This window comes from Octopus bimaculoides, chromosome 3, assembly GCF_046866305.1.
Source record: "Octopus bimaculoides isolate indiv1 chromosome 3, ASM4686630v1, whole genome shotgun sequence".
Lineage (NCBI taxonomy): Eukaryota > Metazoa > Mollusca > Cephalopoda > Octopoda > Octopodidae > Octopus > Octopus bimaculoides.
The window spans coordinates 108,829,744-108,843,428 of NC_142930.1; the positions used below are offsets into that span (position 1 = coordinate 108,829,744).

Genomic DNA, 13,685 nt, shown 5'->3' on the forward strand with positions numbered 1-13,685 from the left:
TTTTGGAAGCAGTTCCTTGTTAATTGTCATCACTTTACTGATATTTCTATCCATTTCATCAAGCTCGTTCTTTGTCCATCTAATGACACCTGCACCATATTGCATTCAGGAAACAACCCAGGTGTTCATTGCCCTGACCTTGTTCTTTCCATCGAGTCTACTTCCCATAATTAATTTGGTTCTTCTGAGATATTCTTGTCTAAAGCTTTCCTTCATCTCATTCTCCTTGATTTTGTTGTACTCCAAGATACCTAGATACTTATATCCATCAATTTCAACACCCTTGTTTTTCTCTCCATTGAGTAGTTTTACACCATCAGACGATACTACTTTGCTTTATCATCATCATTATTATTATTATTATTATTATTATTATTATTATTATTATTATTATTATCATTATTATTATTATTATTATTATTATCATTGTTATTATTACTACATAGGTTCAAATTCTGCTGAGGTCAACTTTGCCTTTCATCCTTTTAGGGTCGATAAAAAGAAGTACCAGTTTAACATTGGGGGCCAAATTTTAGGCCTTGTACCTATAGTAGAAAAGTTCACTATTATTATTGTTGTTGTTGTTGTCTGCCCTTTAGTCTATCCTGTTTTATATTTTGAAAGACTTGGGCTAAATTAAGGGTCTGAGGCATTGTAGGGAAGATGTAGATTGATGAACTCCTTCCAATGTATGTGAGCTGTTCCAAGTGGTGCAATCTTCTGGACTGTATTAATATTATTAATATTATTATTATTATTGTTCAGTAGTTTTATTTTTATAACGTGCTTTCACTTCACTACCGAGCGCATTTCTGTGCGCCTTGGGTATGTGCTGTGGTTTGCTGTGGTGCTCTTATGTTTACTGTATTGAAAGTGTTTTGCGTAGAATGTGTGCAGTACCCAGTAGTGCAATTTTCTGTATGTTATATATATTTGTAAGTCCTGGTGTTTTTGTTGTGTATTTGTCTGAATATTTTTTTATTATACCTAAGGCACCTACTATGATAGGAATTGTTTCTGTTTTTAGACTCCACATTCGAGTTATCTCTATTTCCAGGTCTTTGTATTTTGAAAGTTTTTCCATTTCTTTTTGAGAAACGTTGTCATCTGCTGGTATTGCTACATCAATTAGAAAGCATTTTTTTTCTTCATGATCTTTGACAACTATATCTGGTCTATTTGCCTTAATTTCTCTATCTGTGTGTATTGGCATATCCCAGAGTATGGTTGCTTTCTCGTTTTCTGTGACCTTTTCTGGCGTGTGTTTATACCATCTTTTTTCTGTTGTTATTCCATAGTGTTGGCATAGCTTCCAGTGTATATAGGTCCCAGCTCTGTCGTGTCTGTGAATATATTCCTTCTTAGCCAGGACTGGGCAGCCAGAGATAATATGATTTATTGTTTCTTGTCGATCTCCACATATTCTACAGTTACTTGTTATATTTCTTTTCATTATGTGTTTTTGGTAATTTCTGGTGGGGAGGCTTTGGTCTTGTGCAGCAATTAAAAATCCTTCAGTCTCTGCTTTGAGTCCTGAGCTTCTCAGCCATTGCTGGAATTTTTCTCTGTCTATTTCTTTCGCATTTAGTTTAGCCCAGTATTTACCATGTAGGGGCTTTTCTTGCCATCGTTTTATCATGGTTCGTTGCTGTTCTAGTTTTAGTTTGGATTTCATTTGTTTTATAGCTTTTGTTGTTTCTTCTTCTTCTTCTTCTTCATATTTGTTAGGTAGATTGATTTCTTGTTTGTATTTGTCAGCTTCCTTAAATAGTGAAAACAGTTTTTTGTTTTGCTCGTGTTTTGTGGCTATTTGTATTAGTTTCCCTTGCTTCTGGAGTAGGTATGTTTGCAGTCCTATGGTGGTTATTTTATAATAGTTTTCTAGCTGTATAAGACCCCTGCCACCTTCTGTACATTGTATATATAGCCTTTCTATGTCAGATTTTGGGTGGTGCATCCTATATCCTGTCATTATTTTTCGTGTTTTCCTATCTATTTTACAATCATTATCATTATTATTATTTGCATTATTTGCATTATTTTTATTGCAGCTATAAAAATCGACAAATCTGCACCATTTCACAAGTCTAACATCGGAATTAATAGAATGCAATCTAGCAGACAGACTATTTTTGTTTTGTTTTCTTTTGTTGTTCATAGACAGAAGTAATATTATTAGGCATGAATGACTAAACTTCCCTGTTCTCCTATTTGAGGAATCTATGAGAAGATACTGTAGAAATTATTATCAACATTTGTTGTTAGAAGAAGAAAAAGAAAAAAGATGAGTTCTGATAATCTTTTAGTAAGCCGAGCTTGTGGCTCACTTGTCACTAATACCATTGAAACTGGTTGACATCACATAATCATATTTACTCTTCGCTGGAAAACTAAGGTCTTTGCCAACATAAGAAATCAATATTATTGTAGGGCTCTTGTGGTCAATTAAAGATGCAGCTATTATTGTTGCTATTATTATTATTATTATTATTATTATTGTGCCTATAGTGCAAAGGATTATTATTATTATTACTATTATTATTATTAAGGCAGTGATCTGACAGTATTGTTAGCATATGGGGCAAAATGCTTGATGCATTTCGTCTGTCCTTATGTTCTGAAGTTCAAATTTCACTGAGGTTGACTTTACTTTTCACCCTTTCAGGGTCCATAAAAATTATGTATCAGGGGCCTTGTACCAATAGTACAAAGCATTTGAGTTGGAAGAGTCATTAACACTCAGGGAAAAATGCTTACCAGCATTTTGTCCATCACTACATTCTGAGTTCTACTGAGGTTGACTTTGCCTTTCATCCTTCAGGGTTCCAGTTACACATGGGTCGATGTAATCGACTGGCCCCCTCCACCAAAATTTGAGGCCTTGTGCCTTTAGTAGAAAGGATTATTATTATTATTATTATTATTATTATTGTCACTCTCTGGCAGTATTGTTAGCATGCCAGACAAAATGCTTAGTGGGATTTTGACTGTCTTTACATTCTGAGTTCAAATTCTGCGGAGGTTGATTTTATCTTTCATCATTTTGGGGCCGATAAAATAAGTATCAGTTGAACATAGGGTTGATGTAACTGATGAGCCCCCTATTCCCAAATGTCAAGCTTTGTACCTATAACAGAAAGGATTATTATTATCATGTTATCAGTTCTAGTATCTTACACTGCAGTTTACTTCCCTCAACCCTTTTATATACATTTGATATATATTTTATATGTACTTATGATTTTATTTGGTGCATAATCTAGATCTTTAAAGCTCTTCTTAGTATTTGCAAGATTGTCGAATAAAGTAGTTTTCCAGAGCTATTCTGTTTGATTGCTATTTTAGTGATTTTCATCTCTATAATGTACCTAAGTGGTTTTTATGTTAAATTCAGTAAGTCTTTTCAATCAAAACGTCAAGTTGGTCCTTTCGTTTTTATTCCGACATTCTCTGCTGTATAAATTCTAGTAGCATTTTATTATTTTTATCATCATATTATTACCTCTTTAAAGGTACACATTCTATTCTATTGATCCTTTCTGTAGCTCAAATCTAAATGGCATTTAGTTAGAAGCCCTTATTTATACACAGTTTTTTTTTTACCTTTATATAGAAAAGGGCACTTTCTAGAAGTATTACTTTCTGGAGTTAATCAATAGAAGTTTTCCATTTGTTCTTTTTTCTGTACTATGCTTCATAATTTCCAGGCCCTTTGTTACCATATTCCAGTTGAAATTTACTGCTTTTGTTTCAATTAATTTTGAAACTAATGAAGAATTTATTAAAATAGCTGTGTCATTATTAAGCTGGTGTTTGGAATATAAATTAACCTGGAATTTTTGATGGAAGCTTTTAATTTAGATAACATTAAAATGGGATGTTTTTATCAAAGAACTAAGGATGGTTTTAGGTAGGTTGATATCAAAAAGGTTAACCCTTCTGTTACTGTGTATTGATTGGCGTACATTGTCTCGGTTTCAAAGAATTTGAGAAATAGCATTATTAAGAGAAATGGCATTATTATGTTTGGGACATAAATTAACATGAAATTCTTGATGGAAGATTTAAGTATATATCAACTTTAAAACATGGATTTTGCATCGAAGAAACAAAGATAGTTTCAGATGGGTTGGTACCAAAAGTGGGATTAATCTTATACCTATAATCCTCATCTTTGATATATTATTCTTCTGCTCTTTACATCTATAGAGTTTTTTAACCTCTCTACTAAGAAGATTTTATTGTAATTAGTACAAGTAGCTTCAGTTTGTGTACAAGATTTGCATTTCATCCTTTTGAGGCTGATAAAATAAAGTACCAGTTGAGCATTGGGATCACTAAAATCAACTAGCCCCCTCTTCCAAAATTTCAGATCTTGCACCTTTAATAGAAAGGATTATTATTATTATCACTCAAATCCTGCTGAGGTTAACTTTGTTTTAGATCCTTCAGGAGTTGATAAAAATAATGTATCAATAATATCTCTCCCCTCAAAGTTGCTGGCCTTCTGCCTAAGTAGAAGCTGCCGCCGCCACCTCCACCAATAACACCACCACCACCACTACCATCATCATGACCATCACCATCGCCATTAAGGTGGACTCCATAATCTGATGATTGTTCTTGATGAGCTGTGCTCCCATTTGGTCTTGGTTTTCATTTCAGACTGGAGTAATTTTTACTTCCATTGATTTTCATGTCTTTCCGAAGGACATTAGCAAAATATTTCCCCTTAAATACTTGACTTTGTGCCAATGAACGAAATCACTTTTTTTATTATTATTTCTATAATTAAAGAGCACAATGTCCTCCTAGCTTAAGAATTATCAGTTTGTAGCCTGATACACATTTCGTATTATGGTTTTAGCCAAGATATTTAACCTTACTTGTCTCACTGAAGAATACAATCAATATTTTGTGCCTTACTAAAGAAATCTTCTTATACTTAATATTATCATTATCATTTTTAATAGACACATTATGACAATAACTATTTCTTGTATTTGCCATAGAAGCATCACATGTGTTGGGCATTATAAGACCTGTTTGTAAATTGTGTGAAATTTTGTAAAAAATGTTTGAGGGGAAGAAAAGATGAGGAGGGGCAAATGAGATAAAAAAATATGCCAAGTACACAAAATATATGAGCAAATGAATGATGTTGAGAGCCTTCAGCTAGGGTCGATTAAGGAACTTCACTAGTCCAGGATCAGCTGGGCCATCAAGGGTACAAGTCCTTGCCCAACTGGTGGTGTGGTTTATGTATATGACTTCTTTCTGTTTCTGCCAGCCAAATCTCCTCACAAGGCTTTGGTTGCTTTGGAGCTGTAGTAGAAGACACTTGACCAAACCACAGAAAGCAAATTTCTACACAGCCACGCCTCATGGTACTTGTTTCATTGTTCCATTGTTGGATAAAATGCCTTATCTTGTTTGTCCCAAAGTATGATACTGGCCATATAAGTGATTTTCATTCCATTACTTTTAACATGGCATAAAAAAGCACCCAGTACATTCAGTAAAGTGGTTAGCATTAGGAACGGCATCCAGCTGTAGAAACTTTGCTAAAACAGATGACTGGAACCCTGGTACAGTCCTCCAGCTTGCTAGCTCCTGTCAAATCATCCAACTTATGCCAGCATGAACAACAGACATTAAATGATGATGATGATTTTTAGCTTAATTCTTAACATTTTCACCAAATCTGTTGTTGCTTCTATTTTTTGCCCCTCTCAACCGTCTGTCATTTCAATCTCTGTATTTGTTAGCTTCCTTGAAGACAAAAAAAACAGACTTTTTTTGGTTGAGCATGTTTTGAAGCTATTTTTATTAGTTTTCCATTATTTTTTATTAGATATTTTTATAGTGCTGCCATGTATATTTTTACATCCTTGTATTCACGACAAATATAATCTTGCCATGTTAGATTTCAAATGATTCATTCTAAAGGTTGTCATTAATTTTCTTGTTTTTTTTTCTTTTTCTGTCTAATTATGCTAGTTCATTTAGTTCCAGCTGAGAATAATCATAACTATAAATTATCATGGGCCAGCGAGTGTATAGGTACCTATTACTATTATTATTATTATTATTATTGTTATTATTATTACCAAGTGTAATTTGTATGGCACATGCCATACAAATACTTGATGTCCAATATACCCATCATGACTACCTATCTAATAAGGGTACACCAGGCACATGCATCACAAATATGTGTGTGATATGGTAACCTCATATCAAGATAAACTGTGCATGACCCAGTTAGAATTTTCTTCAGTAGCCAATCCTGCTCAAAAGGTCCTGAGAGCAAAAGTTAAGGAAGATGAATGAAACACCTATGTTTCCAGGAGTGAGTTATTCAAGCACCAAAGAATCCCTCTCAACACATAACGATGATGCTCCCCTGCTACTTCTGCACGTGATCAGAGATGCACATAACATCAGCCACTAAGGGGCATGCTCAACTGGTTAAGGTCAAGCAGCTGACAAGCAAATCTGTGGTATTGAGCAAAATATTTGCGGTAACCTATCTTTTTATACCAAGACAAAACATGTACATGTTAACACTTTCAATCAGTTAAGATCAGAAACCATGAGAACCACTGCCTGATATTGCATCAGGACATCTATTATTATTATTATTATTACAAATTTTCTTCTTTTTTCAATTTTGCTTCCTTTTCTTGCTGAGTGTCTTCCTGACACCTAGGGTAAATAAACTCACTGCGTACATAGATAGGCCATTAAAATAAACCATTTTGTCCATTTACAAAATCAAATAAAATTATGGAGAGAAAAACAAAATTATTTGCATGGATGGTAATCATTCTCAGATTGACAATGGTCTTCTCAATACATGTGACATACAAGTTAAAACAACCTTCTGCACTTCTTGCAGGAATGGTAAGCAAAGCATCATTCTCAAATAAATTCCAGTTCCTTTTGTTTTTATCATTCCTAGTGCTCCTACAATCACTGGTATTATTATTATTATTATTTTGGATTGGCTTAAGTTTGGTCGTATTCCTGTAGAATTTATGTGGGTAGCAGGTTACTACCTGTAACCTTAAGTATCCACAAGTTTCCAGCAGTCTTTCAAGTGCTTAGAACCTTCCTGATAATCCTTGCTGTTCCTAAGAGACAAACTGTCTGTAGGAGCTCAACTGGGCATTTTATTTCTATCTTCTTCAGTGATTTGTCTATATCTTTGCTAACTGTTCCCAATGCACCAATTATCATAGTCACAACCATTACTGTTTGCATGCTCCAAATTCTTATTTCAAATTTTAAAGAATTGTATTTGGTTGTTTTTCTTCCTCTTTCTTTATGATCCTAGAATCAAACATGCATGATGGGTTGATAAGTAAGCAACTATGTTTATTATTATTAGCACACTGGGCTTAGTGGCATTTCATCCATCTTTATAGTCTCATTTAAATTCCACCAAGGTTGACTTTGCCTTTCACTCTTTCAGGGTCATTAAATTTGGTACCAGTTGAGTGCTGGGGTCAATGTAACTGACATACCTCCTCCCCCAAAATTGCTGGCCTTGTGCCAAAATTTAAAACCATTGTTATTATTACTTTTATTATTGTTAAGGTGGTGAGCTGGCAGAATTGTTAGCACCCCAGGCAAAATGCTTAATGACATTTTGTCTGTTCTTATGTTGATGATAATGATGAATTCCAATATTTTAAATTCAGGTGTGTTCCCATTAACGGGGGCGGCCGGATGTACCTCACTCTTACAGCAACCACTTTCACAACATCTCACCCAGTTTTGAGCATCCTCTCTCCTCAAGCTAACCCTCTCAATCTCCTCCTCCACCTGTCTCTTCCACATTTTCTTTGGTTGACCTCACTTTCATGGTTCATTCAATTTAAACTCAAGCACTTTCCTCAGAACATGATATTCATCCCTCCTCAACACATATCCATACCACCACACTCCATTCACCCTTGCCAGCTGTCCCACCGATTCCTCCAACCTCAGCATCCCCTTCAAATCCTAGCCTTCCTTTTATCCAATAGTTTCTGAGTTCAAATTCTGCGAAGGTTGAATTTGCCTTTCATCCTTTTGGCATCAATTAAATAGGTTGAGCGCTGGGGTTGATGTATTTGACTAACCCCTCCCCCAAAATTGCTGGGTTTATGCCAACATTTGAAACCATTATTATTATTATTATTATTATTATTATTATTATTATTATTATTATTATTATTATTATTATTATTATTATTATCATTAGGCAGTAGAATTGCTGAAATAGTGGTGTGTTATACAAATTACATGGCAGGATGTAGTTTTATTCTTGTAAGTTCTGATTTTAAACTGTGTGGGGGCTGACTTTGCTATTCAATACTTGTGTGGGTGAATGAAATAAATACAAGACATTTACTTACAAATATATCGATTATATATGTTCTCTGCGAAAATATGGCCTAATGCCAATGTGAGATGTCATTATTGTTATCATCCCTGATAATAATATTACAACATAAACACAAAAACAAAAATAAAAAAAAGCTCTAATTAAATAAAAGTTGTGGTTTAAGAGTAGTTACATTGGTTAGAAAAAAAAACAAAAACAAGAAACAATATATCCAAAAACACTAAGTAAAACAACAACAACAACAACAACAATAACGATAATGATAATAATAATAATAATAATAATAATAATAATAATAATAATAATAATAATAACTATAATGATACATGAAAGTAGTAGCAGCAATAGATAACAAAAACTAATATAATGGTAGAGTGATAGGAATTTTGAAGAATATAATCTTTCTCTTCTATGTCAGTAACATAATTCCTTGGTAGCCATTAATATTATTTGATTAATACAAATGGTATTATCACTGGCATTGGAAACTGGTTATGAACAACGTTTTATAATGTTACTGTCATTATCTTTATCATTGTTTAATGTCAGTTTTTTCCATTAAGACAAATTATAATAGTTGATGTTACCATGGGTTCTCCAATGGTGACCATCATTGTTTAATTATGACAGTTGGATGTAATTTGAGTGAGATTTCGTTGATATTTTTAGATGGTCAAATGCCCATGCTGAGCTCATGATAGCATAAAACAGTGGTTGCCTAGCTTGTTTTGTGGCAGAATCCTTATATGATTTTCTCAAAATTCTGGACTTCTAAATATATTTAACAGATATCCCCATTGTCACCCTAATTTTGATAAAACATTAAAAGAAACAAAATTTATTTCAATGGGAAAATTTATTCATATATATATATATATATATATATATATATATATATATACATATATATATATGTCTCTTTACTCTCTTTTACTTGTTTCAGTCATTTGACTGCGGCCATGCTGGAGCACCGCCTTTAGTCGAAGAAATCAACCCCAGGACTTATTCATTGTAAGCCTAGTACTTACTTTATCGGTCTCTTTTGCCGAACCACTAAGTTACGGGGACGCAAACACACCAGCATCCATTGTCAAGTGATGTTGGGGGGACAAACATAGACACACAAACACACACACACACACACGCATATATATATATATATATATATATATATATATATATATATATATACATATACATATATATGACGGGTTTCTTTCAGTTTCCATCTACCAAATCCACTCACAAGGCTTTGGTCGGCCTGAGGCTATAGCAAAAGACACTTGCCCAAGGTGCCACACAGTGGGACTGAACCTGGAACCATGTGGTTGGTAAGCAAGCTACTTACCACGCAGCCACTCCTGCGCCTATATATATATATATATATATATATATATATATATATATATATATATATATATATATATATATATATATATTTATATATACAAATACATATTTATATTTACATACATATACATACATATTTATACATATATACATACACACACACACACACACACACACACAAGCACCCCTACACACTCAATATACACACACATGGGCACATGCTAACATACATACAAGCATATATATATAAGGTGAATGAGGGGAATAAAGAATTTGAACGTTCAAACTTTGTTTATTTCCAGTTAGTTTATTCATAATAATAGTCTGACACATGTTTCAATTGCACCGACTGCATATTCATATGCACCAATTTATGCATTATTAGTATGATCTCTTCAGCGCATAAAAGTATGACATTTTCCAAAGATAAATTCTCCTCCACTATTAGTTTAAATTAGATTTGGTAGTAGTAGGAAACCATGACATTCTTCTATGAGATGTTTTTCTCAACTGTTTGTTTGGGTAAAATTCAATAGCAGCAGCAGCAGTGTTTGTTGAGGTTAGTAAATGTTTTTGGTTAGGTGGGGAGTAGTTACTTATAGCATCTATATATACATGTATATATCACTATTTTATTCTGGTAGACCTCCAAAACCATTCAATGTTTAAAAACTTGTTCTATAAAAATTTCTTTCAAAATTCCTAATTTGTTTTTCACACATTAACTTGTATAGGTTGAATTATGTAAAATGTTAGAGAAAGAAACCTAACTGTTTCTTGCAATACATATCATTACATACATCTAAAGCAATAATTTTTCAAGGGTCCTTAAAATACTATTGTGGACACCTAATTTCCTATTTTGTTGCATGAATCCCCAATTTCTTATTTTGTTGTGTGAATCCCTCATTTCCTATTTTTTGTATGGACCCCAATATCCTATTTTGTTGCGTAGACCCCTAATTTCCTATTTTGTCGTGTGGACCCTCAATTTCCTGTTTTGTTGCCCCAATTTCCTATTTTGTTGCCCTAATTTCCTATTTTTTTTGTGTGGACCCCCAATTTCCTATCTTGTTGCATGAATCCCTAATTTCCTATTTTGTTGCATGAACCCCCAATTTTCTATTTTGTTGCGTAGACCTCTAATTTTCTATTTTGTTGTGTGAATCCTCAATTTTCTATTTTGTTGTGTGGATCCCTAATTTTCTATTTTGTTGCGTAGACCCCCTAATTTTCTATTTTGTTGTGAGGACCCCCAATTTCCTATTTTGTTGCGTGGATCCCCAATTTCCTACTTTGTTGCATGAATCCCTAATTTCCTATTTTTTTGTGTGGACCCTCAATTTCCTGTTTTGTTGCCCCCAATTTCCTATTTTGTTGCCCTTAATTCCCTATTTTGTTGTGTGAACTCCCAATTTCCTATTTCGTTGCATGGATCCTTAATTTCCTATTTTGTTGTACGGACCCCCTATTCCCTGTTTTGTTGTGTAGATCCTCCCCCACAAATATTATATGGACCTTCAGGGACCATATGGACCCCACTTGAGAACTATTGATCTAAAGCATGAGACCTACTGTGCTGAAAGCTAGCTTAACCATTTGACAAATCTCTGTCAGTCTAATTCCATTGAATTTACTCTCTGCCATTTCAACTCAGAGTGTCTCATCACTCAACATGCATCATTCAAACAAATTACAAGTCTATATTGACGTAGTCACTTCAGTAAGTGTTTTAGACTGAAAGAATGTATGTGTGCTTAACAGTGTAGAAAATACGGAGTAGACAGAAATAGTTTGTTAGTAACACACACTTTGGGAAAAATAATAACAATATCTCTGATTAACACAGATATAACTTTCAGAATTCTCATGCACTGAAATACAAACCTTCTCAAAAAAGATAAATAGATAATACATACAACAAATATACAAATATACAGACACAGAAGTAACCGCCCACCACGCACAATCATGGAAAAAAATGGTTTATTATTCTAACAATGAAAGTATTGAAGAATAACTTACAGAATTATCTTTTTTGTTGAAAACGGGCATTGATACCGACGTGACTAAGCGCATATTCTGCAAGAAAATGGTTCATTATCAGTTTTGGCATTTTAACTTCAGCGTTATTAACGAACTACAAAAATATTGAATTCTCGTATAGTAGAGTGAATTGTGTTATTTCTGTAAGTAAGAAGTGGAGTACAGGTTTTTGAAGAAAACATGTTTTATTTGCATCTTATACAAACAAAATGAAAAATAACTACAACTCATTTTTGTGGTTAACAAAGAATTTTGCCTTAATCAAGCTAATATTTTGAATATTATGTGTTTTCTCACACAAATATTAAAGACACTCTGAAAACAACAAAAATAACATAATTTTTGTTTTGTTTCTACACAATGATGGAACAAAAGATATTTTAGGAAAAGAGAGATTGAATATTATGGTGCTCAAACTTTTTCACAAGAATATCAAGAATTGAAACCTTAATTGAGTTTTCAACCTACTTCTGATTATCAACAGCTTTATTTCACATACTTTTTTCGAGGCTGCAGGGAAAACCCATGAGTTTAGTTCCTAATCAGTTTTTATCATATTTTCTCTGATCACCTGAGCCATGAAATCCTAATGACATCTAACTACCTCAGTCATATTTTCAAAACCGTAATAGTTCTTTTCCATGCGTAATTTTTTTTAAAAAAGAAAAGAATTAAAAAATATAATTACTCTGCAGGTTTTCTGCTTTGCAATTAGCTTAATTCTATATGCAATTCCCACTTTAAAAATGTTGGAACTTAATAGTTAATTTATCATTAGCCTCAAGCAGCTAGTAAAATTATCACCTGAGATAACACCTTATTTGATGGGGTTCAAAACATTAGCTGATTACAGCACATGGAATTGGTTTTATCATAATGAGAATCTTGCATAAAATAATGTAATAAGCATTTTATTTTCATAAACTAATTAATATGACATTATTTAAACGTTATTCAAATAGAAAATTAATATACTTGTAGTATTTGTTGTTGTTGTTGTTGACGTTGTTGTTACTGGTATTGTTGCTGTTGATAGAATGATTATAATAAAAAAAAACTCATGAAAATAATGCTGAAACTAGCAAACCAATAACTTTGTTCCTACTTGGTATTCAGTTTTCTTTTTATTATTTATACAAAGTTTCCTCCAATCCAATATTCTGCAACAGAATGTTATTAGTGTAAGCTTCTACAGCCACAGGCCTTTCATAATTCTAATCTGTTATAGACCGAAGGCAGTATTTCTTCACAGTAACAACAAATATTTGAATATATACAGTAATAGGAATTTTTGCAAGTACAGTTCACATTGAAATATTCTATAATCTCATAATCTACAATTATCTACCAAATCCACTGAACTGGAAAATAGATAATACATATTTATTTCACTAGAAACTGAAATTAAAATTGTTGAGAATAGAATAAGAATAATTATGTTACATTATCACCATCAGCATACTTTTATATTCTCATAAATGCTAAATGAGCAATTCATTGTAGTTTTTGAAAACTGTCTTAATTTTTTTAATGTTCTTACAATCCCTCCAATATCAATAGTCTTCCTCTGTATCATTCTACTTTAATCTTTATAATTTACTTCAGTAAACATATTACATCCTTCATTACCATATTTATGTTGAAATAAACTGCCTTTGTTTCAATAAATTTCAAAAATAATGAAGAATTTACTGAAATAATTTTGTCATTATTAAACTGATGTTTAGAACATAAACTAACATGAAACTTTTGAAATTTTTAACTTAGAAGATCTCTTTAAAAGAAAAAAAATATATAGAATCAGGGTAAGCATCAGGCATGTTAATGGTATTTCAATTCCATGCTTTGTGAGCAATACTTGGTGATAATCACTCCTGGATTTAATGAAAGTAAA

General features: G+C 32.8%; 1 protein-coding gene across 3 annotated transcripts in view; it reads right to left on the reverse strand.

Annotated features, from left to right (window-relative positions):
- Positions 1-13,685, reverse strand: part of LOC106867600 (voltage-dependent calcium channel subunit alpha-2/delta-3) — a 669,388-nt gene that overhangs the window by 99,940 nt on the left and 555,763 nt on the right. For all 3 annotated transcript variants that reach the window (XM_089349471.1, XM_089349470.1, XM_089349472.1), the window contains one exon: positions 11,771-11,827. In XM_089349471.1, the coding sequence (XP_089205597.1) occupies positions 11,771-11,827 (57 nt within the window). The remainder of the gene's footprint in view (positions 1-11,770; positions 11,828-13,685) is intronic.